This window comes from Panulirus ornatus, chromosome 9 (assembly GCF_036320965.1).
Source record: "Panulirus ornatus isolate Po-2019 chromosome 9, ASM3632096v1, whole genome shotgun sequence".
In the NCBI taxonomy this organism is placed as follows: Eukaryota; Metazoa; Arthropoda; class Malacostraca; order Decapoda; family Palinuridae; genus Panulirus; species Panulirus ornatus.
Window position 1 is genome coordinate 48618470 of NC_092232.1, and position 27438 is coordinate 48645907.

At 38.7% G+C, this 27438-nt stretch overlaps 1 protein-coding gene across 3 annotated transcripts in view; it reads right to left on the reverse strand.

Moving 5' to 3' along the window:
- nes (lysophosphatidylcholine acyltransferase 3 protein nessy) overlaps positions 1–21797 on the reverse strand; it is a 98383-nt gene extending 76586 nt beyond the window's left edge. The window contains exons 1-5 of one of the 3 annotated variants that reach the window (XR_011713128.1): positions 21603–21797; positions 12315–12422; positions 8550–8672; positions 5942–6057; positions 1255–1395 (exon numbers count right to left, since the gene is read on the reverse strand). Coding sequence is in view for 2 of the 3 variants with exons in the window: in XM_071665162.1 (XP_071521263.1) it covers positions 1255–1395; positions 5942–6057; positions 8550–8672; positions 12315–12422; positions 21603–21705 (591 nt within the window). In the remaining variant the exon portion in view is untranslated. The remainder of the gene's footprint in view (positions 1–1254; positions 1396–5941; positions 6058–8549; positions 8673–12314; positions 12423–21602) is intronic. The other 2 variants (XM_071665162.1, XM_071665161.1) reach the window with 2 other exon arrangements.
- Between the last annotated feature and the right edge of the window lie 5641 nt (positions 21798–27438).

Below are 27438 nucleotides of genomic sequence, written 5' to 3' on the forward strand. Positions count from 1 at the left end.
TGCTACTTCTACCTGCACATCTTCCAATCATCAACACTCCTTCCCTGCAGGTAACAACCATACACCTCTATTTTACCTAAATCTAAACTTCCTCTTCCCAAAACTCACTACACTTTGTCACATGCCAAAAACCGACCTTCTGTATACCATACACCCTGCACATGAAAGAGGCGCTCCCCTAAATATCTCCCTTTCCTTGCCTACTCCTATCATTTTGTTTATTCTCACCTTTTTCCATTCTTCACCCAATCTCTCCTGGGATTTCCTCACACAAGCCTCTTTTCTAAGCTTATTCACTTTCACTAATCTCTTCCCAATAATATAATTTCCTCATTTTGTAAAGACTTAATCAAACTTTCATCCTAGTCTCCACAAAGAAGTGATCAGATAAGTCGTCAGCTGCCCATCTTAGGCTACTTACATCTAAAAGTCTCTCTTTAGCAAACCTATCAATTAGTACATTATCCAATAATGCCCACTCACCATTAACCTCACTCTCCCATGTGTCCCTCCATTCAAATCAAGTATTCCCAATCACTAAACAAAACTTCATAAGCTACTCACCATCTTCATTTTCATTCACAACAGGTAATGCCAAGCCCCTAATTATACCATCAACTACCTCGTTGACCACCCTTCCATTCAAATCACCCACCTCCATTCCTCATTCTCTCACATCAAAATTCCTGAGACACTCACTCATTTCCTCCTGGTACACTTGCCTTTCTTACTCCTCTTGCTAATAGGTGTATAAGCAGTAACAATCACCCATCTCCCACAACCACTTCATTTTCACACACATCAGTCTGGGGCTCACTTGTTTACACTTCCATACCTACAGCTACCCCCTTCTTGCTCTCAACCTCACACCAACACCAGACTTCAACCCTAAGACATTCCCAAACCATTCTTTCCCCTTTCCTCTGAGCTACATTTCACTAAGAAACAAAACTTCCAATTTCCTCCCCCCTAGAATACAATCTATCTTTCCCTTCTTCTTGTGGTTACATCCATGCACATTCAGACAACCCAGCCTGAGCCCTTGAGGATGATGAGTACCCCTCACTTAGATCCTTCCTCTGTTTCATATGTTAGAGACCAAAATACAAAAAGGAGAAGTTTACCAGACCCCTAATCCTGCCCCTTTTAGTCACCTTCTAAGACAGGTAGGGAATATGAAGGTAGTATTCTTTCCCCTATATCCCTAGGGGTAGGGGAAATTTGACATATACCTTATAAATAACAAGAACTAACCTTAACAAAATCAAGGTAGCGCCTCATGGAAAACTGTGGGCCAACCATGAAAGATGCTGGGAAGTATGTGTGAGCAGCAATTTCTACAAGTGATGGAGTATGTGGTAAGGCTGTTTTTTGTTGGTCGTTGGACAATTTATCCTGAAAATAAGAATATTAGTTCTGATTAATATACACTTATTACTGTAATTAACTTTCAATAAGAAACTTAGCTTATGAACACTGATGTGAACAGAGAAAAAATATATAACCTACTGTAAACAAGACCATCCTCACAGAATTCTGGTTAACACTCCAAACTAACAATCCTCATCCCCATCACATCCCCTATCACATCAATTCAATGTAGGAAACCACTGCACTAAATCCACACATACACTTACATGCTTACATATAAACACATAGTCCTTATCATCACAGATACTATCAAGAATACTAAGAATATGTGCACATATATATATTTCTTTTATTATTATCATACTTTGTCGCTGTCTCCTGCATTAGTGAGGTAGTGCAAGGAAACAGACAAAAGAATGGCACAAACCACCCACATACAGATGTATATACATACACGCCCACACACACATATATACACACCTATACATTTCAACGTATACATACACAGACATACATATATACACATGGACACTTTCATACTTGCTGCCTTCATCCATTACCGTCACCACCCGCCACACATGAAATGGCATCCCCCTCCCCCGCGAGGCAGCTAGGATAAGACAAGAAAGGCCACAGCCGTTCAAAGTCTCTAGCTGTCATGTGCAATTCACCGTAACCACATCTCCCTTTCCACAACTAGGCCTCACAAAACTTTCCATGGTTTACCCCAGATGCTTCATTTGCCTTGGTTCAATCCACTAACAGCACATCCACTCTGGTATACCACAACGTTCCAATTCATTTTAATCCTTGCAAGCCTTTCACCCTCCTGTATGTTCAGGCCCTGCTCGCTCAAAATCTTTTTAACTCCATCCTTCCACCTCCAATCTGGTCTCCCACTTCTTGTTCCCTCCACCTCTGACACATACATATCCTTTTTGTCAACCTTTCCGCACTCATTCTCTCTATGTGACCAAACCATTTCAATACACCCTCTTCTGCTCTCTCAACAACATTCTTTTTATTACCATACATCTCTCTTACCCTTTCATTTCTTACTCAATCAAACCACCTCACACCACATATTGTCCTCAAACATTTCATTTCTAACACATCTACCCTCCTCCGCACAATCTTATCTATAGCCCACGCCTCACTACCATATAACATTGTTAGTACCACTATTCCTTCAAACATACCCATTTTTGCTCTTCAAGATAATGTTCTCACCTTCCACACATTCTTCAACTCTCTCAGAACCTTCGCCCCCTCCCCCAGCCTGTGACTCACTTCCGCTTCCATGGTTCCATCCGCTGCCAAATCCACCCCCACATATATAAAGCACTTCACTTCCTCGTTTTTCTCCATTCAAACTTACCTCCTAATTAACTTGTCTCTTATTCACATTTACTCTCAGCTTTCTTCTTTCACACGCTTTGCCAAACTCGGTCACCAACTTCTGCAGTTTCTCACCCAAATCAGCCACCAGTGCTGTATGCAGTCTGTTGTGGATGAGAGGGCTTGGGAAGTGAGTCAGTTGTTGTTCGCGAACAACAACTGACTCACTTCCCAAGCCCTCTCATCCACAACAGACTGCATACTTGCCCCTCCCTCCAAAACTCTTGTGTTCACCACCCTAACATCCCCATCCACAAACAAATTAAACAATCTTGAAGACATCATGCACCCCTGCCGCAATAAGTGGAAAAAGTGATCATGTAATGCTGAAATATGACTATGTGGTAAAAGAAGAAAATGAAAGAGCAGAGTTGAAAAAAAACGAAATAAAAATTACACATGCCTCAACAATTTCTATAGTAATATAGAGAAGGAAGTGGAGTCTAGCAGTCAGGAATCAGAGATGTACAATGAAAGAATTAGAAAGGAAGAATGATTTCACAAAAGACATCTAAAAGCAAAGGAGCTTTAAGATTAATGACTAAGATATATGCATCAATCCAGCTATCTAGCATTTGGGATGTATAAGAGAGCAAGGAATGAGTATAGCTGGAAAAGGAAGGAGCACAAGGAAACTTTGAAAAGAAAATCATGGACAAGGAAAGAGAAAATCCAGAACTTTTCCGTTACAAACTGCCAGTTAAAGAAGCTATCCAGGCAGATTTAACAGGAAAAGGAGTACAGGATGAAGTAAGGATATCATGGAACTGAATGACAGAGGTGTACAGGATGAAGTAAGGATATCATGGAACTGAAAAACAAATTCAAAAGTTTCAATATGTTTATAATGTCATTAGGATTCTGTGGAGTAGAAGGATTTATTTGTAAAGAGTGAGAGTGTGCATTCTGTGAGGTCGTTTGCTGAGTGTTTGTGTTGGAGTTGGGAGGTTTGTGATGGACTTTTGGAAGTTGCTGTATTTCCAATGTTCTGAATAGTCTCTAAGAAATGACAGTGATGTACAGTTGAGGCACTACCAATACGCGCAGTTGGAGTATCAGATAGAGTAGTGCTTTTTGGTGATGGGCATTTGGCACTGTGGGTGGGGGTATTAACACATTTACTTTTTCAGAATTGATCAACATTTCCTGCATAGGCACACAAGTAGCAAGTGCACATAAGATGCAGGTAAACCAAAAGGATGCAGACAATAGGAAGTTTTAAGTACGTTTGTATATTATACTGTCAAGACTTACTCTTCACAACTTAGTTCTTTAGTTATGGAGACTATGTTAACGTGACCACCCCTTTAAGGGAGTTCTAATTGAAACAGGTAGTGGGGGTGTGTGATGTCCCCATGGTTGTTTAATTTGTTAATGGATGGGGTGGTTAGGGAGGTAAATGCAAGTTTTAGAGAGAGGGGCTAGTATGCAGTCTGTTGGGGATGAGAGGGCCTGGGAAGTGAGTTAGTTGGTGTTTGCTGATGATACATCACTGGTAGCTGAATTGAGTGAGAAACTGCAGATGTTGGTGACTGAGTTTGGAAAAGTGGAAGGAGAAAGTTGAGAGTACATGTGAATCAGAGCAAGGTTATTAGGTTGAGAGAGAGAGAGAGAGAGAGAGAGAGAGAGAGAGAGAGAGAGAGAGAGAGAGAGAGAGAGAGGGGGGGGGGAAGGGGGAGAGGGATCAGGTGTTTGCTTTGAAGAATGTGTAGAAAAAAAAAAAAGGATTTATATATGGCATTTATGGATCTGGAGAAGGCACAAGATAGGGTTGACAGAGATGCTTTGTGGAAGGTCTTAAGAACTATGGTGTGCTGTTAGAAGCAATGAGAAGTTTTTATCAAGGGCTTTAAATGAGTGTGCAAGCAGAAAGAGAGGAAAGTGAATGCCTCCCAGTGAAGGTCAGTCTATGGCAGGGGTGTTTGATGTCATCTTGGTTATTTAATTTGTTTATGGATGGATGGAGGGGTGAGGAAGGGAAATGCAAGAGTTTTGGAGAAAGGGACGATTATGCAGTCTGTTGGAGATAAAAAGGACTTGGAAAGTGAGTTAGCTGTAGTTTGCCAATGATACGGAACTGGTGGCTGATTCATGTGAAAAACTGCAAAAGTTGGTGATTGAGTTTGGAAGAGTGTGTGAAAGGAGAAAGTTGAGAGTTAATGTGAATAAGAGGAGAAAGTTGAGAGTTAATGTGAATAAGAGTAAGGTTTTAGGGTTCAGCAGGGTTGAGGAACAAGTTTGTTGTGAAATAAGTTTGAATGCAGAAAACTGGAGGAAGTTAAGTGTTTTAGATATATGGGAGTGCAGCCATGGGAGCAGAAGTGAGCCATAGTGTGAAGAAGGAAGTGGAGGTTCTGGGGGCAATGAAGAATGCGTGGAAAGAACATTATCTTGGAAAGCAAAAATGGGTATGCTTGAAGGAATAGTAGTTCAAACAATAGCATAAGGTTGTGAGTCATGGTCTACAGATAGGGTTGTGCAGAGGAGGGTGGATTTATTGAAAATGAAATATCTGAGGACCAGGTATTATGGTAAGTACATAAAATAATTGTAGATTACTCACTCAATATCTGGTGGCTAAATATGTATGGTAACAAAAGAACTGTGAAAACTAAATACAAAAAACAAAAAAGGCTCAGCCTACTTTCTTAAAAATTCTGTTTTATTATTCTCCCTCTCAATCAAACTCATTCTCATTCCCATTATTTCTCTTCAACTCTATCTCCACATGGAGTTACCTTAGGTAAGCTAAATACTTACCTTACCTTAATGTACATAAAAGAAATATTTGACAAAATCTTGTTAGGGATTATTCTCTCCATTCTGAAATTTTCAGCAATATTGAGGGATAATCACTGAATATTTTTGAAAATCAGATTATTCAAACAATTCATATACCTTTTTGACATAATTGTCCAAAACTCAACAACAATCAATATCAAGTAAATCTGATTTATTAACAACGAATTCAATGAAGATAAAAATGTTATCAAATCAATCATCCTTGACTTTGTTACTTCCTAGGGAATTTCACAGGAACTAATGCACAACAATGGAGGATTTAAAGGTATACATATTCACTCTATTATATTTACTATTGAGTCATCTTGTTAACTATTCTCCATATATTAGTGTTATCAAACAATAATGAAAAACAATAAAACTGTCATACTGGATCTTTTGTGCCATCATAAACATCGTAGGTGAGAGCAATGAGCCGCAACGTCAACACACAATGAGGCATACTCCACTTGATGTCATATGTGTCTGTTCCCGTCATGTAGTAACCTGGAATTGAGATCCCTGTTACTGACATACTAAGTTCTCTGAGAATCTTATAAAACACATGATTCTGACTTAAGGATATTACACTGTCAAATCAATGGGAAAGAAGATAATTTCCAATGAATTTAATCTATACAAAACCTTTAGAGTAAGTTTCAAAAAAATGCTCAATAAAACTAGTAATTTCTTGCATAATTTTCTTAAAATCCAATATGTCAGGCAGAATTATCTATGACAGAGATGTTTATATGATAATAGTAGATGCAATTTCCATGACCTTATTTTCATCTTTTATCTTGATATCATTCGCAAGAAAGGCTTCTAAACACATTGGACTCTAAACCCAAATACAGTGCTAATACAAAAGCATTACTGTTGAACACAAAGTCATACAAACACACAGTGTGAGGGAACAGTTCTTTATGAGATGCAAAGAAGAAACAACCAAGAATTCTTTCATGAAACTACTAAAAACAGATGTAAAGAAGTGCTCTTATAACAACTCAGGAGTTGGATGAATGGAAGTGATGAAAATGCAATGTTGACTATATATCTAAGTTTAAAAAGTTGTTAATAGCAGAGGCAATCTAAATGGGGTCCCATGAATGGGGTAATCCCTCCCCATCCTGTACAAACACATGGGGCCCCATGAATGGGGTAATCCCTCCCCATCCTGTACAAACACACAAGTACAAATAGGTAACACATGTAACTACTTATCATGATAAATGGCATCCTTGATCTTTACAAGGGCTTGATACAAGGTAGGTGAAGTTCAACATGAGTAAATCCAAAGCAATGAATATGTGACATAGTGAAAGAAGGTCTCAATATGAATATAATGTAATAGGAAACAAAGTACATGAATCTCTGTGCAAGAGTGGCTTGGAGATCAAAATACCCAACCTGTCAACAGGGCACCACTTTAGGAAAGTGCCCCCCCACATATTTTCAAAAGTGCACCACTAACGTTTATTGTGGGTACAAGCATATAATGCTTTCGAGGTGAAATCATTGTACATCTGGTTGCTAAAACAAGCATTTCTAAAGCTGTTAGCACCAGCAACCAGCCTTAGCATGCCTAAGGATATCTAAGGAAGGATGTTCTTTCTATACTTCTCTTGGCTGCCACTTCATCTTGGGAATTTTGCTTCTGGGAGTCCTATTTCTTCCATCAGTGCTTCATGGAGTTTGTCTCTTACCTTTCTGAGGAGAAAACCCGACTTCTTGCCTGGAAGAACTCAGAACACACAATCAGGTGGCTCCCTCCCAGTGCTAATGGCCTCCCTAACATTGTCTTCTCAGCAACAAAACCTATGCAAACAGCTCGAATTTGCAAAGAAATACAAGAACCAGAGTAAGCAACAATTGAGTAAGGCAGCAGAATGTGAGAAAGCAGGAGGGTGCCTGCTGCTATGACTTTTGCCTCACAGTGAAGACAGAGAAACCCCCACATAGTTTGATGATCTGGAGTTGCAATGGGTAGGCAAGGGTTGTACTTGTTACCTAAAAACACTAAAATGAATGGAGTGTATTATGATGTTAGAGGACCATCTCCCTCCTTTTTATGAGATTCACACTTGTAATCACTTTATACAGGATAGTGCCCCTTGCCATTGGGCTAGAAAGGTGATGAGCTGACTATCAAAGAAAAATATTCAACTACTGGAGTGACCTGGGAACTCCCCAGACCTTAAACCAATTGCGAACTGCTGGAACCAGATGAAAGTCAAGCTTGCTTCCTGTAACACCTCATCAGCACCTTGCCTCACTTAAAAGATCAAGACCCTTTGGACCCAAAATATGGACTAACAATACTTCAGGAACCTTGCCCATTCCATGCCCAGATATCTGCGGATGGTAATGAGGGCCAAAGGAGAGATGACAAAGCACTAAAACGTTACTGTAACACCGCTTTTGAAAATATATGGGGCAGACAAGGTTTTCTGTGGACAATGTATGTATAACCCCTAGCCTTTGACTGGCATTCAGTTTACTAATCATTCCCTTGGGGAGAATGAACAGCAAGGTGGAGTGCTGAGTGACTGCTGTGACCATGATTGAGACCTATGTGGTCTCAACTCTGGGCAGCCCATGACCACATTATGGTCATTAATGCTGTCACACTCAGAAGTTAATCATGTTTGTTTATCAATTATGGATTTCAAGAAATTTTATTGCCAAACCTATAAAATATATCTCCTTTAGGGTACTGAAAAAGTAACAGAAAATGTCAAATTTATAATTTCACTTTTGGTTGATTACAATTACTTAAATTATGCAGCAATGAGGTTCATTTAATCTATAATCATGAAAACATTAAAAGATTTGAATTCAGGTTGCCATGTGGCTTACATCAGCTTTAGCTACAATCTACAATGCAGATGCACTATCATTCTTTCATAAAAGTACGATTAACGGTTCAGCTGAGTAAAAATCAATTACATGCACTAAAGATCAGAGCAATCTGATGCTGTACAATATAAACAGCTTACCAACAAGAAGGTATGTCATTTGGAAGACAAAAGAAATGATGACAGACTTGAGAGTTCCACCAACGAACAGTAGCAACAGCCATGCCACCATAACACAGACAACTGAGTGGACCACATTGTGACCTGAGAAGAAATAATTGTATTACTTATCAAATTACTAAATCAATAATGAGCATATGTAACAAAGTATATAATCTGGATAACTACATTCCCCCATCCCCCATCAAATTCACCAGTATTCAAATATATTTACACAGCACACAGAAATATAAGGAAGCATCCCCGTCAAAATTCAACAATATTCAAATATACTTACATAACACTTAGAAGTATACAAAAGCATATGGCTATGAAACATGATCTATTTCAAGTTAGAAACATTTTGACGATGAAGGACCATATCTGCAAGGAAAAGGACTAGGGAAACTCTAAGATAAAAGGGCTAAAACTACAGAATTAAAAAACTTCTTTAAAAGCAAACTGAAACAAGTCTACAGTCACAGTAAAAACCTCACAATATCTGAATTATCATTTCACTAAAAACAACTGGTAGTTTATTTCAGTCCATATTAGAAGACACATCATAAATTGAAGCATTTATGCTAAAGTCCTGCCATAACAAATTTTGTTATACAGTGTGACTGAGAAGTTACATCATTCACCGCAGGTCACTTACTAAAACATGGTTGGATAATATGCTAAATATTTCTAGTGAGTAGAGTTGTAGGCTTTCAAAATATAAAGCACTGCTCAATATGATAAATATGAGTCAGCTGTCAGTTGCTTGAGAATCTTTAGATACTGCACCTTACGTCTTATTTTATTCATTACAAAATTGTTGTGGTTTGTGTTCTGAGGTTAAATGCACATTTGGTGAAACAAATTCACTGTTTCAGTTCATGTATGTGTCTGGAAACATGCCAGATATCACAAGTAAGCAGAGCTGCTGGTCCCCCAAATATAAAAAGTAATATGAAAACATTTAGGCAATTTTCAGCTATTCCAAAAACTTCCTAACATTGCCTGACACCCTCTCACTTCAGGCATTATACTGTTAAGAGGTTTCTGTAAAGTACACAATGATGAAGTCAATAAAAGTGCATCATTAGAAGGCCACAGAGATGGGTGAGAGATGTTGTTCAACAGATCAAAAGCCTATGGACAATGGACATGCACTATAGAGATGTTGTAAACGGCATATAAGTACGAAAGCATCTAAAAGGTACAAGCGAGCTTCATCCATGACAATGGACCTAACTCATATAAGGTACATAACTCTGGAAAACTCTCTTATCCTATATTCCCCCTCATATACTCTAGGAGCGTAAAAATTACACTCGACAAGCCTCTTGTGACATTTCTATACTCAATGGATGAGTAAAAAACAGTGCTGGGGAAAAGAAGTAAGTAATTCTACATGTTCTTACTGATGGTGAACAGGAAAATGGGAAATTGAAATTTGTTTCCTCCAATTCTGACATGTACACCCTCATAGTTATCTTCCCCATGTGTCCAAACCATCTTAGCACACCCTTTTCAGCTCTCTCATACTCCTCTTACTACCAAACATCTCTCTTACCCTACCACTTCTCAATAGATCACCCTCCTCACACCACATACTGTCATCAAACATTTCATTTCCAACACACCTGCCCTATGCTTTACATTTTCATCTTAGGACCATGCCTCACACCCAAACAGAAGCAACAGGACCATTGTACCATCACACATCTTTGCCTTTTGGAGTGAGTAATCTTTCCACACATTCCTCAATGCACCTAGGACTTTTGCTTCCTCACCTATTCTATGGCTCATTTCAGCTCCCAGAATTCTATTCAATGCCATATCAACTCCAAAATATCTAAAATGTCACATCCTCCAAGTTCTCTCCATTCAAACCTACACTCCAAACAACCAGTTGCTCTTCACTACTATACCAATAACCTTGCTTTAAGTCATACTCTTAATTTTCTCCTACTCCCTTCCAAACTCAGAAACCAGCTTCTGTATTCTATCATCCAATGATACATGTAACTTATACAAATGAAGATTATTAAAGAAAATATACAAATTGTGGCTAAAACATCACATGAAAGAAAAACATACCTATAAGAGTCCCTTAAAACATATCAAAAAAACATAAAACAATAATTTACAACAGTCTAACAAAAAAAACTCAGGAGATTCTAGTGTTCTGCGAAGTGAAATAAACAAAACCTGTGTGGAGTAAATACAGATGCACTTAACCCTTTCATGTCACACCAATCACTCACCTCTTGAGCAGTGAGTTTAGGGACATTTAGAAAATATATTGATATTTCTCCTTCAAAAAGGAGAAGAGGGAATCCAAGGATGAGGTAGAAAAATGGAGTGAAAGATCCTCTGAGTGATTGGAGCCTTAACATGCAGAAAGGAAGTGAGGCCTGCATGGAACAGAGATAACTAAAGTGATGTAATATACATGGGGCAACGTGCTGTCAATGGCCTGAACTAAGGCAAATAAAGTGGTCATGAGAAACCACAGAGAGGTCTGTGAGGCTTGGAAGTGGATGGGGAGGGAATGTCTGGCTTCAGTGCATTATGCATGACTGCTAGAGTGAATGTGATTAAATGAGGCCGTTTTTCATCAGTTCTTGTCAATGCCTTGTTATGCTGGATATGACAAACAAGAAAAATTTATCATATTTCAACTGTAGCAGAGAACAAAGTATCTATCCCAGACTACAAAAATACTAATATCATTTGAATGCAATTATCTAATTTACAACTGTGAAGAGTTAAAGTGTGTATGTCAAGAATGAGAGACCATTTATATACTGCTGCAATGCAAGGTTTAAGATAAGATTAGACAAATGCCTTAAAACAGTTCAGGATAAACCCAAATGGGAAAACTAAGCAATGAACAAGATGACAGAGAATTACAGCATCACCAAACAAGCAACATATGCAGAGCGCTAAGTGCAAGCTCTAACCACATGGCAAACTTCAGTCATAGGCACTCATAGTTGGATAGACAAGCACTATGCGTATGGCTTTCAACAGGTAAATTCCACTCATATAATTCAAAAACACTGGAAATTGAATAATCCTGTTCTCTTACTAAAGGCTTAATATCACCATGACTAAATCAAATGCAATAATCGTAACAAAACTTATACAATGCACTTTTACTAACATAATGTACCTGGATAGAGTTTCGAGGCACATGGCTTCCACATTAATTGAGGGTTGAAGTTTCATGTCTTTTCAGTTAAATCTATCTTTATTTTTCACAATTCAGATCAAGCTGATTAATGTATGCGATAAACTTTTATGAAAATCATGATTTGTTTAACTGTTTGGGAAGAATTAATTTGTGATCACAAAAAAATCAGAAATGCAAGTTCCAACCCAGTGATCACAATGATAACCTTTCAGTTATTCTTATAATCATAAAGATGGATATTTCTAAATAAAACTGCAGACTGCACCTATTCCTCCCATCATTAATGGATAGAGCTTGATTATATCACACTACAGCCTGAAATCTTACAAAAATCACTATTGCAAATTTTTCATTCAAGAATTCACTACTAACACATGTACAATAATACTGTATGGTAATTCATACCAAATATAAAGTACTGGGAATTTTAAATAAATGTCTTATTACCAATAAAATTCATGAAATGTTCATCTCTGATTATAAAAAACATCAACAATTAGGCAGATTAACTAAATAATACACCACTAATCAAAAACCATTTGGAAAGTAGTCAGACTTACCATAGTTGAAGAGAGCGATACTAACTCCAGACACGATGAAGTAAAGGTGCTGTAGCTTTGGACTTTTGCAGTATAAGGTGTAGCGATGTATTAACACTAATGGATAACCTAGAAAAAAACAAAACCATTAAACTTCTAGCAGAGTCCTTTTTTCTTATGACTATAATATGAAGCAACTGGAATACTGCATTCTTGTTTTAAGCTTTCAGATTTGAGAGTTAGCAATTTCTTACACCCTACTGGCAACAAGAGGGAGGGCTTTGGCAGTAGCAACACCATCTCCTTCCACGACCTTTGCCCCTTTAATGGACCTTACTCATTTTCCATTCATTTCACCAGTATACGTGGTCATTCTATTAACCTTTCCTCTGCTGAATGCCACCTGACTAGTGCTTCTCTAAATTTCTTCTCTCCAAGAACCAACTGTCTGATGATGTTTCTACTAACTCCTCTCACATCTCCAACTGTGATCTTTACACACTTCTAGATTTCAAAGGAAGGGTCTATGCTTATTTCAACACCAATGCACCTGTTACCAGCCTCCAAGACTTTATATCTAATGATTTGTCTCCCACTTTTTCCATTTCTCTCTGCCACATTTGTGACAGAGATAATTTCTGCAGGAATAGAAGGGCATATCCAATCTATGGCAGCCACTTCCTTCAATCCACAGTTTAACCATTCCTCTTGTGAACATATTCAATCAAGGGACATGGCATATCAGACTGAAAATTTCCCCTTCCGACTCACATTCAGCTTTCAACTCTGCCTGAAATCACAGCAGATATGTTATTCGTACAGCAAAGCATTCCTGTATTCAAAGTATAAGTAAGAACCTCTCCTCTTCATTTAATGATAGGCAATCTTAGTCCTTGGTCAAAAACATCTCCAACCACTTATGTACCTATGTTTTTCTGTTATGATGATGCTACAGCCATCTCTCCCATTAAAAAACTTTCTTTTTCTCTTTTTTACTCGAACTCCAACTTGGATGATTGAGTTTCTCTTACTCTCTGATGATCCCCTTATTGATCTTACAACCTATAAACTCTTTTTGTATAGCCCAAAAAGCATTTTTCTCTCAGGATACATGCATCACCCTCTTGTTATAAGGAAATGTGCCTCTGAGCTCCCATCTGTGCCTGCTTATGTGCTTGCTCCACTTCTGTTTAAAAACCAATGCTTTTCTTCTTAGAAAATGCAGATACAACTAACCCTCAGGTAGGATAACTGCTCTAACTATTCCAACCATCATCCCACAGATCTGACAACTATTTCACAGTCTTTAACTCCTTCCTCATCTCCCATTTCCTTACACATTTTGAATCTCACAAATGTCTTTGGTTATAACTATGGATTTCATGGGACATGATTCACACGTGATATTTCCTATTTTACAAATATCTGTCCATCTCCGTAAGCCTTTGGAGCATCCTAAGATGTAACCCTTACTTTCAATTGGGTATGGCATCGAGACCTCCTCCAAATTCCCTCTTTTGGCTTTTCTTCCTCACTCTGTTCCCTTATATGTAGCTTCTTCACCGACTAAACTGTCGCAACATCAAAATCTCCACCATGCACTATCAAAATCAATGTCTCTGGTTTATGTCAGTCTCCTACACAATTCATATGCTGAAAACTCAGAGCAGCTTTCCCTCTCAAGTTTCAGATCTGCTCCATCCTCTTTCATTCAATTTGTATCTTATCTTATCATAATGTCCTCCAGAAATAGGACAAGCTTTCCCAGTGGAGCAAATGCAACCCAATGTCTGCCCACCTCTCCTAATGCCTCTCACAACTTCTTGATTTCTTTTGAGGGTTCCTTAGTTCCACCACTAGTCACAACAAAAACACTTGGCATCACTATAACATCCTACCACAAAAATAGCTAACTCTGCCTCCAGGAAACTTCAAACCTTGTTCAAACAAATATTTTTCTGAACAGTTACTCAGGTTATACATCACTTGTATCATTGATCTGTCCTCAAATGGAGTACTACTCTCACATCTGGAGAGGTTCTATCTCTATATACTAGAATGAGTCCAAATCAATATGAACTTTCTCCGTCTGACCTCAAAGCTTGACCCACTTGCCCGATATTGTAATGCTGGCTCACTTTCCCTCTTTTACAAACGTTACTTTGGTTTTAGTTCCTGGGAGAAGGCTGACGGTGTGCCCCTACCATTTGCTACACCACATAAATTTTAGCAAGCTTCTGCAATCCAGACTGATAGATAATTAGAATTATCTGCCATGGCAACAACAAAGGGACTCATTGGGAGTAGATTTTTTCTCCTTTAACAAAATGTCTATATCGCAAAAGAATAAAAATACCTAAAAAAATTTTTAGAAAGGAAAAAATTTGATGCATCTTAAAAAGTTTAAAACAATTTCTTTTGGGAAACTAATCAAATCATAAACATCATAATCTTCATTCTTTACACATCTGAATGTAAGAAGGGTTAAAAATTTTCATTTTGACGCTGCGAATACCACACACATTTCCATAACATGGGCCACAGTTAACTGGACACTTCTGACATCAATTATATAGGAGTCAATCTTGTATGTCCAAGATTCAGTCTTGCTAGATTAACTGATTACCTACAGTCTTGCTAGATTAACTGATTACCTAGACTTATATCCAACATAAACAGCAAAGGTCAGCACCAAATTAATATCTTTAGATCAAAATATCTAAAAAAGTAAAAGATTAAAAATGCTTATACACTGTATATAAATCTTATCTAGAAAGTTACAATAACGAATTTAAAAAGTTGAATTAATAAAATCCTTATATCCATTAATAAAATCAATTTACAATGACACAAAAATACAAAATACTGGTTTTTCATAAGAAAACACACTAAAAACAGTGCAATCTTTTCCCAATACATTCTTGAGTGTAAAGAAAGGGGGTTATAATTTTTTCTAAACATTGAGAATACCACTCATATTTTCACTCATTTCCCAATACATTCTTGAGTGTAAAGGAAGGGGGTTAAAAATTTTTCTAAACACTGAGAAACCACTCACATTTCCACAACATGAGCCACAGTTAATGGCACCAAACACTCTTCAAAGAGTGAAGGTTGGTTTCCTGCCATCAACCATACAAGTCAATTTTCTGTGTCCGAACCTAAGCCTTGCTTGAAACACTTCTCTTTGATGACTGGAGAGAAGATTGTCAGCTACCATGGTTTGTTTCAGTTTTTCACAGTTTGTAATTTGTCTCCATTCCTGCGTTCATCTATAAGGGAGATGAAAAAGAGCCTCCAAGCAATAAGCTAAATCTGCCTTTGTTTCCCAAAAATGCCAATAAGAATGGGGACCCAGCACAGAGATATCTCCTTATGTTATTATGACAATAATGCAAGCCAGTTTTGGATCTCCCTCTCATGGATGTGGCAAGTTAAAATGTCTACCACCAGATTAATATGGGTGTTATATATCTGCTTTTCCTTCAACCATAATTAGTGCACAACACACACTGTTACTAGTGCATGATACACACCGTAACTCTGCAAAGCTTTATCCCCCCAAAATAATTCCTAACAATTATGTCCTGCCCTTTGTAAAAGCCAGATTTCAAAACTTTAAAACATTATTCTTTTCATTTCTCCCTCTCATTGACCCCTTTTCATATTTCATTTACATATGTGACTGAAGCCTTCAACATAAAAAGTTTAATTTCCAAAATCCCTCATTGGCTAAAGGAAAAAAAATCTTGCCTGTAAATGAATACTGTAAATCAGCAACCAACTTAAGAGGAATACTTAATATGTCAACAGCAATATTACACTTCTAAGGTTTAATAAAATGACTCACCCTTCTCAGAGATTTATAAGTGTCTGGGGTAAACCATGGAAAGGTCTGTGGGGCCTGGATGTGGATAGGGAGCTGTGGTTTCGGTGCATTACACATGACAGCCAGAGACTGAGTGAGAACGAATGTGGCCTTTTTTTGTCTGTTTTCCCAGCGCTACCCCACTAAAGTGGGGGGTAGCAATGCTGTTTCCTGTGGGGCGGGGTAGTGACAGAAATAGATGAAGGCAAGCAAGAATGAGTATGTACATGTGTATATATGTATATGTCTGTGTATGTACATGTAAGTATATACTGATATGTATATGTATAAATATGTGCATATATGGGTGTTTATGTATATATATGTGCATATGAGTGGATGGGCTAGTCTTTGTCTGTTTCCTGGCGCTACCTTGCTGACGTGGTAAACAGTGATTATGTATAATAATGATAATAAAGTAAATATTTTCTCAATCATTATACAAAAGCATGGCATTAAGGCAACTTCAAGGTATGTCAATAACAAATGTTAAGAATATACAACTGTGTACAGGATAGCAAAAAATTACTATACTAACTATCCTGGTTTCACCAAAAGAATTCTGGTATAATAAGAATGACCTGCAGACCTTTACTGAAGAATCATGCACAATAAAGTCTTTTGTTTTATGAATAAATAAAAACATTCATCACTCAAAGTGCACAAATGACAAGTAAATGTTCTTTTTTCTATCATTAAAGCATTGACATCACTAGTGCCTTGCATCCCTTCACACTGTATAAATTTCACACGGCACTAAAAAATGGGCTCATATATAACATGCAAAATGCAATCAAAGTTGCCAAATACCTGCACCTGCTTTCTGAAGAAGAGATTATCCACACATTTGACTTGAGCCACAATGTGGAAAATTCAAGTAAAAAATTAGTTAAGGAAACAATATCGAGAGGCAGATACCTTTCCATATTGTTATGACTGTCCATATGTTTAGTCCATCCTGGGCAATGTGACACTTTATAAAGTCTGTCTCTTATTTCTGCCCTCTCAAAACAGTAGCCAGTTCAATATCCAGAAACTGAGATCAGACTGAAAAACAAAATAGGCTATTATTACATTTATCTTAAAATCACAATTAAACAGAATGTATTCCAGTTGAGGACTATTCACTTTAGTAATTGAAAAAAAAAGAGAAACACACCCACCTAAAACTCACAACAAATGGCTTGTGTATGGATATGCACTGTAGCTACCAATGAGTACAGTCGACATGGAGAGAGTCCTACACTCATGAATCCCCATCAACTGAACTTGCTCTACTATCACACAACTTTTCAACTTCGGTGCACTTATAGTTTCAACACTTGGATTATTCCACTCATAAAAAACTCTGATACTGTAAAAGTACTTCCCATCTAACAGATTTCTGGCTTATTTTCTCATCAAGATATCTTTTTGCTCTTCTTTGCACCTCAAAAAAAATTGTTGAGTCAATAATGTCAAATTGGTTTGAAAATTTCAAGACTGTTATTGAGTTTTCCCTTATTCTTCTATCATCTAAAGCAGGCAACTTTACATGTAAGCTCTCCCATAACTCAGCTCTCTTATTTCAGGTATATTCTTTGTTGTAGTTCTTGAGATGTATAGGTATGTATATTTGCGTGTGTGTGGGCATGTGTGTGTGTACATTGTGTATGGGGGTGGGTTGTGCCATTTCTTTCGTCTGTTTCCTTGCGCTACCTCGCAAACGCGGGAGACAGCGACAAAGCAAAATAAAATATATATAAATAAAATAGTTCTCTTTAAGCTCTTTACCTTTATTTAGGAGCATATTCCCCTTTAGGTCTATCAGAAATATACTGTAAATAGCTCACTGAACATTTCCTTACTCATGGATTCAACTGCAATTCCTATACAGTATTACTAAATGCACAGATGGCCTCCTTAATCAAATGGTTGCTCACATCACATGATGTTCATAAGAGGGAGAGAACCATAATTCTCCTGGCATGATATTCTGGTGAGAAGCTAGTTACAATGTTGACCCTGAGTCTCTCACTAACAAACTGATTTAGCTTTTACCAAGTAGATTATACTTACATTAACCCTTATACAGCAATACTGTATCAGCTGCTGTGCCCAAATGAATGTGCACATTTAAATAAGAATCAAACATTTCTTTACCTTTATGGACTAGCATGAAAATCTGATAGGAAAAACTCAGAAATTTTTATTAATACCTATGTGGTGGCTTGTTCACTGATGAGTGAGAGGCAAAAGGGACTGTAATTGACGCATCTGACAACTTTTGATAACAGAGAAAGAAGTTCGGGTGGTTTCTTCTTTTCTCTTGAACTTAGTTTCAAACAGTACCCTTACTTCATTCAGAGCCCACACACAGCATTACCCTCACTAAAAATGAATACGAGGCTGGCACATGCAGGGAGGATACTGAAGATATTGTTTTTTCTTTATCTTAAGCTAAACTTCATTCTTTACTCTCCTTTTGTACACAAGCAAGGCTCTCTACTCTCCTTTCATACACAGGAAAAGCACTGGTAATAAGTACCGTGATTATAATTAGAAATAACAGACTACTCACACTAAACATAGGTGTAAGGATGGTATGTGGTGAGTAAATGTGGGGAGGATTCTGACAAATTTTTCTTTTGAAATATTCTATTTCTTTACATATCAGCTGCTACACAAGTCTTCCATCACCCAAGGATTACATAAAAAATCCTTCACACTTGTTATACAATTTCTTCTAAAAGCACAAGCACGGTGGAAACACCTGTCCTGGCCTCTACCCTTACATAAATCCCACTAAAATCACTCCGTGTCACTTTCTTCTTCACTCTCCTTACTGACTGATTCATATGATGAGTGCTCCTCATCAATTACAACTTCAAACATTCTACATGTTTTCCACGGGGTCACCATGTATTCAGACCCTATATGTCAATGGTTTTGCATAAACGTTGGGTTGTTTGGGTACTAAGGAGAGGAGACTTCTTTTCTATGCCTTCTTGTCATCATAAGACATTTCTATAGGTTATTTATGGTATAATAAGTCCACTACATATTGAAACAGTGGCTGAAAAAGGTAAATCATATAATGATGGAAGACCTCCTCTCAAGACTATCAGATGAAAGTCGGAGCAGCTTATGAGTCATGGCATTCTTTCACCGTGTACCATCTTCATCACTTTGCATTTGTACAACCTGAACTTCAACCATGTATCAGACCAATCCAGGTGCTTAAGTTCCTTTGTAAACTGATGAAATCCTCTTCATTCCACACTTCTATATGAACTTAGCATCATCTATAAACAGAGTCAGACATCAAATTAGTCCTTCTAGTAAGCCAATTACTCTGATAATGAAAATGGTCCTAAAGCCCAACCCTGCAGCAAGCCATAGGTAATACCAACCCACTTAGAAAAAGCTCCTCTAAAATGCATCATTTATTCCCTTCAACCTGGATAATTTTTGATTCACCAAAATAGTTTCCCCTTAAGCCCATATGAAAATAAATTTGCATTTATGATTCATATATTTATCCCCTAATTTCTCTCTCTACAAGTCTCTGACTGTTTGACTTCCTGCAACAAAGCACTGCTCTTTTCAAATCCATGAAGAGGTCAAGAAAACCATGGGGCTTCACTATGGATGGGGGATCTGGCTTTGGTGCATTACACTTTACAGCCAAGGAATTGAGATATGCAATTGAGAGCATTCATCATCTGCTCCTAGTGCTACCTTGCTACTGCGGGAAACAGCAAACAAGTATGAAAAAAATATTTGCACAAAACATATCAGCTACCTGGTGAGGTTTTCGCAGGTTCCGTTGAATTCTCATAAGTGTTCTATTTCTACAGTAAATCTACCCAAAGTTTTCCTAAATAAATGTAACCCTCACTATAATATCATTTAATGTCATTCAATAAAAAATACAGTTTCAAATCATGAATTTCAAGAATTATGGTATTCTCTATACCCACTGCTGGCCAAAATCACCCAATGCAGAGCTAGACAGGACTTTTACTGCCATAATCATGTTATTTCATACAAAACAATGTTTCTCTATGTTTTGAATAATTTTTCTGTCCTTCAATGATCTGGCCATTTTCTGGAGAAATTACCATAAGCTTTCTAAATTCACATGATAGCCTTTAAGGAAAGGTTTTCACAAGTTCCAATCACTTTTAAAAATACTTTCTATAAATGTCATCCCAAACTTTCCCACTCCATTGCCCTGGTTACTTTTGAGGAATTTACTGTACGTTTGTTATCTTAGATGTATACTCCAGTTGTCTTACATATTCCTAAAAGTCAAACATATCGTTTCATAAAGCTTATGTCCGACAATAAGTTAGTAACATACCCACAGAAAAGTGTACAACCACTGACTCTATGACTATGAATAATAAGACACTGTAAATACACTGGTATATACAAGAATGGTAGAGCTGTAGTTTAGTTGCACCATGAATCTAAAGACAGAATTTTTCTGTATTGGGAGGGAGTGTGACGGATAATTTCTTTCATCTTGTGATGATAAATATGCAAATAATAGGAAGAACTATGGAGACCAGGATAAACGTGCAGATGATTACAGTACAGTAGATAAAACCCTTCTAGAAACTGACTGAACCAATAAAAAACTTCACCTAAATGCCTATCAAAACAAAGATTTACCCAATTCTCAATGATGTAGCTGAAGCATACCAAACCTATCACTGAAGGATGTGTTCCTCCACATGATGAAGTATATGCACTGGAATGTATGTGTGTTTTGGGGGAAAAACACACAACTTCCCAGTAACACACATTCATTTTCATATATCACTGTACATATATGTGTCAGCTGTTACAGGAAGTTAAATGTGCTCATAGGTATTGCTGATTTCTTTACGTATGTTACTTTTACATTAACCCCACATATTTCATGATATACATAACCCTCTTATTTACCAACTAGCTACAACCAAATAGAAAAAAAAAATCCCAGTCACGCTCCCTAATCTTAAAGTGCCGGTACTTTCCTAACTACATTTTGCCATTCCAAAACATTCTAATATATTGACGTTAGGTTCGCAACGAGACAAAACCATATCCTTAACCACTTAAATAAATCCCTTTTTTTATCACTTGATGAGAAACTACCCTGTAGGCCTTATAATGCACTGATATGGGGTACGGATTTCCCAATAAGCCCAGGTAGCACTTAGGCTGCTGGTGGCATTAAGCGCGCACAGCTGAATCATGAGACAAGAACGGAACGCCTTTGTCTCCCATAGATACATCATCCTTAATGAAGTTTTCACTCAAAACGTACTTACAACAGTGCCACGTAAAATATTTACAGCAAGGGATTTCGGCATTGTGGTCGGACCCTTACTTACCCGCCAAAACACATGAAATACGCCAACATGACAATATAACATTTTGAACTAGGCCGCAGAGAGACGACACTTTACCTATTAGTATCGATATCAGAAGTCGTAAAGCAGGTTCTGGAGCTCCTAATAAATTAGCAAAGGCTTGTAAGAAGGTTCGGCTTTCATCCGCATACTCGGCCATGTTTGTTGTCGATGGATCAGCTGATGACTGACGCGTTGGTTCCCCTCGGCGGCCGCCCGCCCGCCCGTCTGCCTGGCCTCCCTCCTCCTCCTCTGCCACCTCCCGCCCGCCCGCTGCTGCTGCTGCCACACGCCGCCAAATGACTTCTTTCTCTTCACGCAACTTTGAACACGTCCTCCTCCTCACCTGATACCGCCAATTCGACACGTGTCAGGACTTTGGGGGCCTGATCTTCTTAGGTACTATCCCATGGTATTGGTTCACTCTCGTTACTTGATCTGTCTGTCTGCCCTGACTTTGCAATCGATTGTCGTCGGTATATGGTAAGGGAATGGAAGCAATGGTAGTAGTGATCATGAGATATTAGGTATTGTCATGGGCATCTGCAGCTAGGTTCTATCTCACGTTATTTATAGAACTGCATGCGGCTTGAACAATTTTCCAACTTTTTGTAAGTACTGAGATTCTGATAGCAAGATACAGGTCTTCCAATTATCTGTAACAGGAGAAACTATTCGAGTCAAGCCATCCTATCTGATAAAGGTGATATGACAAGTTCCCAAATGAGTTTTCAAACGTTCTCAGTCAGGTACATGTTTAAGACCCGATATAGCACCCCAGAATATGTTTTTGCTTTACTACAGTAGTTTATAGTTTTCTGATGACATCCCAAAATATATTCTGATGAGAGGAAAACATTTTATTGTTCATGCCTGCCATAGGATCACCATTTACTACAAATATGTGAAACGCATTGAAGAAGAGAAGCTTTTGAGTTAGAGACTTGAATATAACGAACATGTATCGCAACAGGTTAGAAAAAAATACATAATTTGGGTTGTCTTCCGTCTATGATTCATTGCTTGAATAAAAGTTAGGTTTTTCCGTGATGTATTGCCTGAAGATTTTTTACAGCCTAGTCTAGCTTAGCAGATATCATGATGCTAACAATTGTGAAAATTTTGGTAATACAGTAGTACTTAGTTTTCATTGTGATTCACAAACCAATTCTCCTCGAAGAACCAAACTATGACGAAGCTGAAGGGAATGTGGTTGGTGATATAAAACTTTCTGCATGTATATTTCCTATTCATTCATATTAGGTAGGTTATGTAATCAGAGACTTCTTTGGCCAGTGACGTATGGCATTGCCGAACTGATCCGTAGCTTTGGACTCAAAGGGTCTGCAGCACATGTCATTATCGGCTGCTGTGCAGCTCGTGATATTAGGGGCTGGTCTGTAGCACATGTCATTAGGAAAAGCTATGTTGATAGCAATATTAGGGGCTGGTCTGTAGCTCGTGACATATGGGGCTGCACTGTAGCTAGTGACGTTTGGGAATGGTCTTATGCTTGTGCCATGAGGGGCTGGCCTGTTGCTGTAACATCAGGGGCTGGTCTCTAGCTAGTGGCAAAAGGAGTTAAACCTTAGGCAAAGATACTGCGTGCTGGTCTGTAACTAACGTCTATAACTATTGACATTAGGGGCTTGTCTAGTCTGTACCTAGTGCCATGAGGAGCTCGTCTGCATAACGGTATAGCAACATAAGGGGTTGGTCTGTAGCTAGTGACATAAGGAGTTGGTCTGTAGCGAGTGACATAAGGGGCTGGTCTATGGCTAGTGCCATTAGGAGCTGATCTGTAACGTGTGACATAAGGGGCCGGTCTGTAGCCTGTGACATAAGGAGCTGGTGTGGGATGAAAATATTTCATGAGTAGGGGCCGTGGCAGTGTGGGAAGTATGGATTTTCTTCATCGTTCGCCAGAGGGTTGAAATGCCAGTTTGCTGTCTCAGTGATCAGATCTGTCTGTGGTGAATGATTTTGCCCGAATATGTCTGCTACTTCTGAGGCAGACGTTTGTGTGTTTCTGCTCTCCGTCCTTGTGGTATGTGCTTTTGCTGGCTAGAGTGATGATGAAATGCGAAATATCATGGTATGAGGATGATAAATGATCTTTGGAAAAACTCTGGAGCTTGGATTCTATGTTCTGTGTCAGCTCTAACCTGTCTGTTTTCCTGTAGTCTGTGTGAGTTTTGTCGGTGGTTGTGTGGGCTGGTTGGGTTGGAGTGTTACCAGATCAGGTAATTGGTCGGAGTACAGTTCGTGTAGCCAGCTCATAGGCGTTACTTGTGTACAGTGCTCGTGTGCAGATGATGTCTGATGAGGTTGGCTGCTGAAGGGTTGTCAGATGGGAGTCTGGTTAGTTGGTTCCTCAAATTGAGGATTTCCAGAAGGGATGCAGTTGGCTTTTGAGGAGCTCATCTCTGGTACCCTGGGTATGGATGGTGAGCCAAGCAAGATGGTGGGCACTGAAATCTCTTCACAAAGTGGTAAGATGTATCTAGAAGGGCATGTGAATGGGAGAGGGGGGGGGGGTGTAGGTATTGATAAAGTTGTGAAGTTCTGTGGTTTTGTTTTCATGGAGCGTATTTCGGGGTGTTTTTACCGGCTGTAATGTTTTGTACCTGGTGTGGTGTTGGCGAATGGGATGATGTGGTGAATGAGTCATGAGTCCTCTTCTTTGTCTTTGTTGTCTGTTTTGTTGTTAAGTTGTGTAGTTGTAGAAAGGAGAGAGGATGGATATTAATGTGAGTCTGGTTGTATAAAGGAGAGGGGATGGATATGAATGTTTGATCTTGGGATAGGTTGAGTACTTCTGTGTGTTTGTTTTTTAAACAATTGGCACTGAGTTGTGGGAGGTTTAGTTTAAGGTTGGGTTTCTGTGGAGTGGTGGGGTTTGTTTATAAAGAGGGGGGGGGTTGTATATTTTGCACTGTCGTTTGCTGGGTGTTTATGATTGGGAGTGTGAGGGTTCGGGAGGGGTGCTTTGGATGTTTCTCTGCTAGTGGCCGCTGCGTGTTGAGCATATGATGTAGTAGTGCTTTTTAGTTATGGATGCTTGGTACTGTGGGTAGATGAACTTTGCTATCAATGCCATCGGCTTGCATCAGTAACTAGATGATGACTTGGGCATCGTGTTCATTGGCGGAAAATTGTATGTGATCGCCTAGTATGTTTGTCTAGTGTGACCCATGGACCGCGCAGCGGCTGGGGATAGCTTGAGACCTGCGTACGAACAAGGTAGGATGAACTCCTCTGGGGCAGGATGATTGGTGGGACCTTCGTCGTACGTCGCCTGACCAGGTTATCGTACTTCGTTGGGTTGCAACTTTATGATATATGGTCCCACCTGGCTGACAAGTGCTGTGGGTGTCTTTATAATAGAGAAAGTAGGGAGTCCTGAGTTCGCATAGGTTCGAATCCTTGGCGCGGCAGTCGGCCCTCACCTAACCTAGGTGTTCATCCAACCCTCGGGCCTGGTCGTTAAACTGGTAGATACCAGGCTTAGGCTGGTGTGCGTGTGTGTACTTTCATGATTGCCTATGTTTTTGTTACTTAATTTTACCGTACAGGGAGGGAGTTTTACAACCAAGAAGCCTCATCTGTATCTCTGTTATGGTACAGATTTTAGAATATCTTTATGCTGTCCTTATTTGCTTTTTCATTTGGTTCATACCGACCATCCACTACTCCTATACTGTTAAAGAACTTCTTTTAATCCTTTCAAATAGGTTTCTTTCTTAACTTCATGTTAACAGCCTCTGCATCTTCTATCACAGCATCTTAAGATAAACGTCACGATCTACGTCAAGTGGATTAGAAAAAAAAAGAAAACCTAATAGTTGTGATCAAGTCATCCCTAACTCTTTCTCCTCCTTTGGTGGAAAGTGTAACTGTATTGATGATAGTGCAGTAATAACGAAACGTAAACCAATGAAACTCAAATTGTTCGTTCAAGTCCAGGTGAGTCCTCGCTACGATTGCGTTGTCCAAGCAACAGGGCTATCGCTGATATATATATATATATATATATATATATATATATATATATATATATATATGATATTTTTTCATACAAATTCGTCATATCCCGCATTTGCGAGGTAGCGTTGAGAACAGAGGACTGAGCCTTAGAGGGAATATCCTCACTTGGCCCCGTTTTTTTTTTTTTTTTTTTTTTATTGGAGGTGGGGAAGTAAAAAACGAGGAGAGGATTTTCAGCCCCCCGTTCCCACCCCTTTAGTCGCATTCCACGACACGCAGGGAATACGTGGGAAGTATTACTCCCCTATCCCCAGGGATAATATATATATATATATATATATATATATATATATATATATATATATATATATATATATATATATATATATATATATATATACATATATATAAAGTTTGACTATCTTTCCGTCGTCTCGAAGAGAAAACCACAAACCCATTGCGGGTGGGGTAGGCTATCTAAGAGCCGTGGTCCAAATGCCTCGCTAAATCATTCACTCAGCAGTAGCGTCGCGAAGGTTGGTGTGGACAAAGGCCAGGAACGTTAGCAACATGAGCCGATGACTTGCGCGCCTGCTGGGAATTAATGCCTCGGCTGCGGAAAAGCACTCGCATGCCGCAACCCCTCGCATGGACGGGTTGCGAAGAGGTTTGCTTATTCATGCCTCTCGTTGGTTCTTCCAGTGTTGCGTGCGTCCATTGTATGCAGTGGATACACACACACACACACACACACACACATATATATATATATATATATATATATATATATATATATATATATATATATATATATATATATATATATATCCCTGGGGAAAGAGGAGAAAGAATACTTCCCACGTATTCCCTGCGTGTCGTAGAAGGCGACGAAAAGGGGAGGGGGGGGGGCGGAAATCCTCCCCTCCCGTCTTTAATTTTCCAAAAGAAGGAACAGAAGGGGGCCAAGTGAGTATATTCCCTCTAATGTTCAGTCCTCTGTTCTTAACGCTACCTCGCCAACGCGGGAAATGGATATATATATATATATATATATATATATATATATATATATATATATATATATATATATATATATTTATTTTTTTTTTTTTATGCTTTGTCGCTGTCTCCCGCGTTTGCGAGGTAGCGCAAGGAAACAGACGAAAGAAATGGCCCAACCCCCCCCCATACACATGTATGTACATACGTCCACACACGCAAATATACATACCTACACAGCTTTCCATAGTTTACCCCAGACGCTTCACATGCCTTGATTCAATCCACTGACAGCACGTCAACCCCGGTATACCACATCGCTCCAATTCACTCTATTCCTTGCCCTCCTTTCACCCTCCTGCATGTTCAGGCCCCGATCACACAAAATCTTTTTCACTCCATCTTTCCACCTCCAATTTGGTCTCCCTCTTCTCCTCGTTCCCTCCACCTCCGACACATATATCCTCTTGGTCAATCTTTCCTCACTCATTCTCTCCATGTGCCCAAACCACTTCAAAACACCCTCTTCTGCTCTCTCAACCACGCTCTTTTTATTTCCACACATCTCTTTTACCCTTACGTTACTCACTCGATCAAACCACCTCACACCACACATCGTCCTCAAACATCTCATTTCCAGCACATCCATCCTCCTGCGCACAACTCTATCTATCTATATATATATATATATATATATATATATATATATATATATATATAATGTATATACATACTTTTTACATATTTTTTTATTATACTGTCGCTGTCTCCCGCGTTAGGGTGGTAGCGCAAGAAAGCAGACGAAAGAAAGGCCCAACCCACACACACATGCATATACATACACGCCCACACACGCACATGCACATACCTATACATTTCAACGTATACCTACATATACATATATACA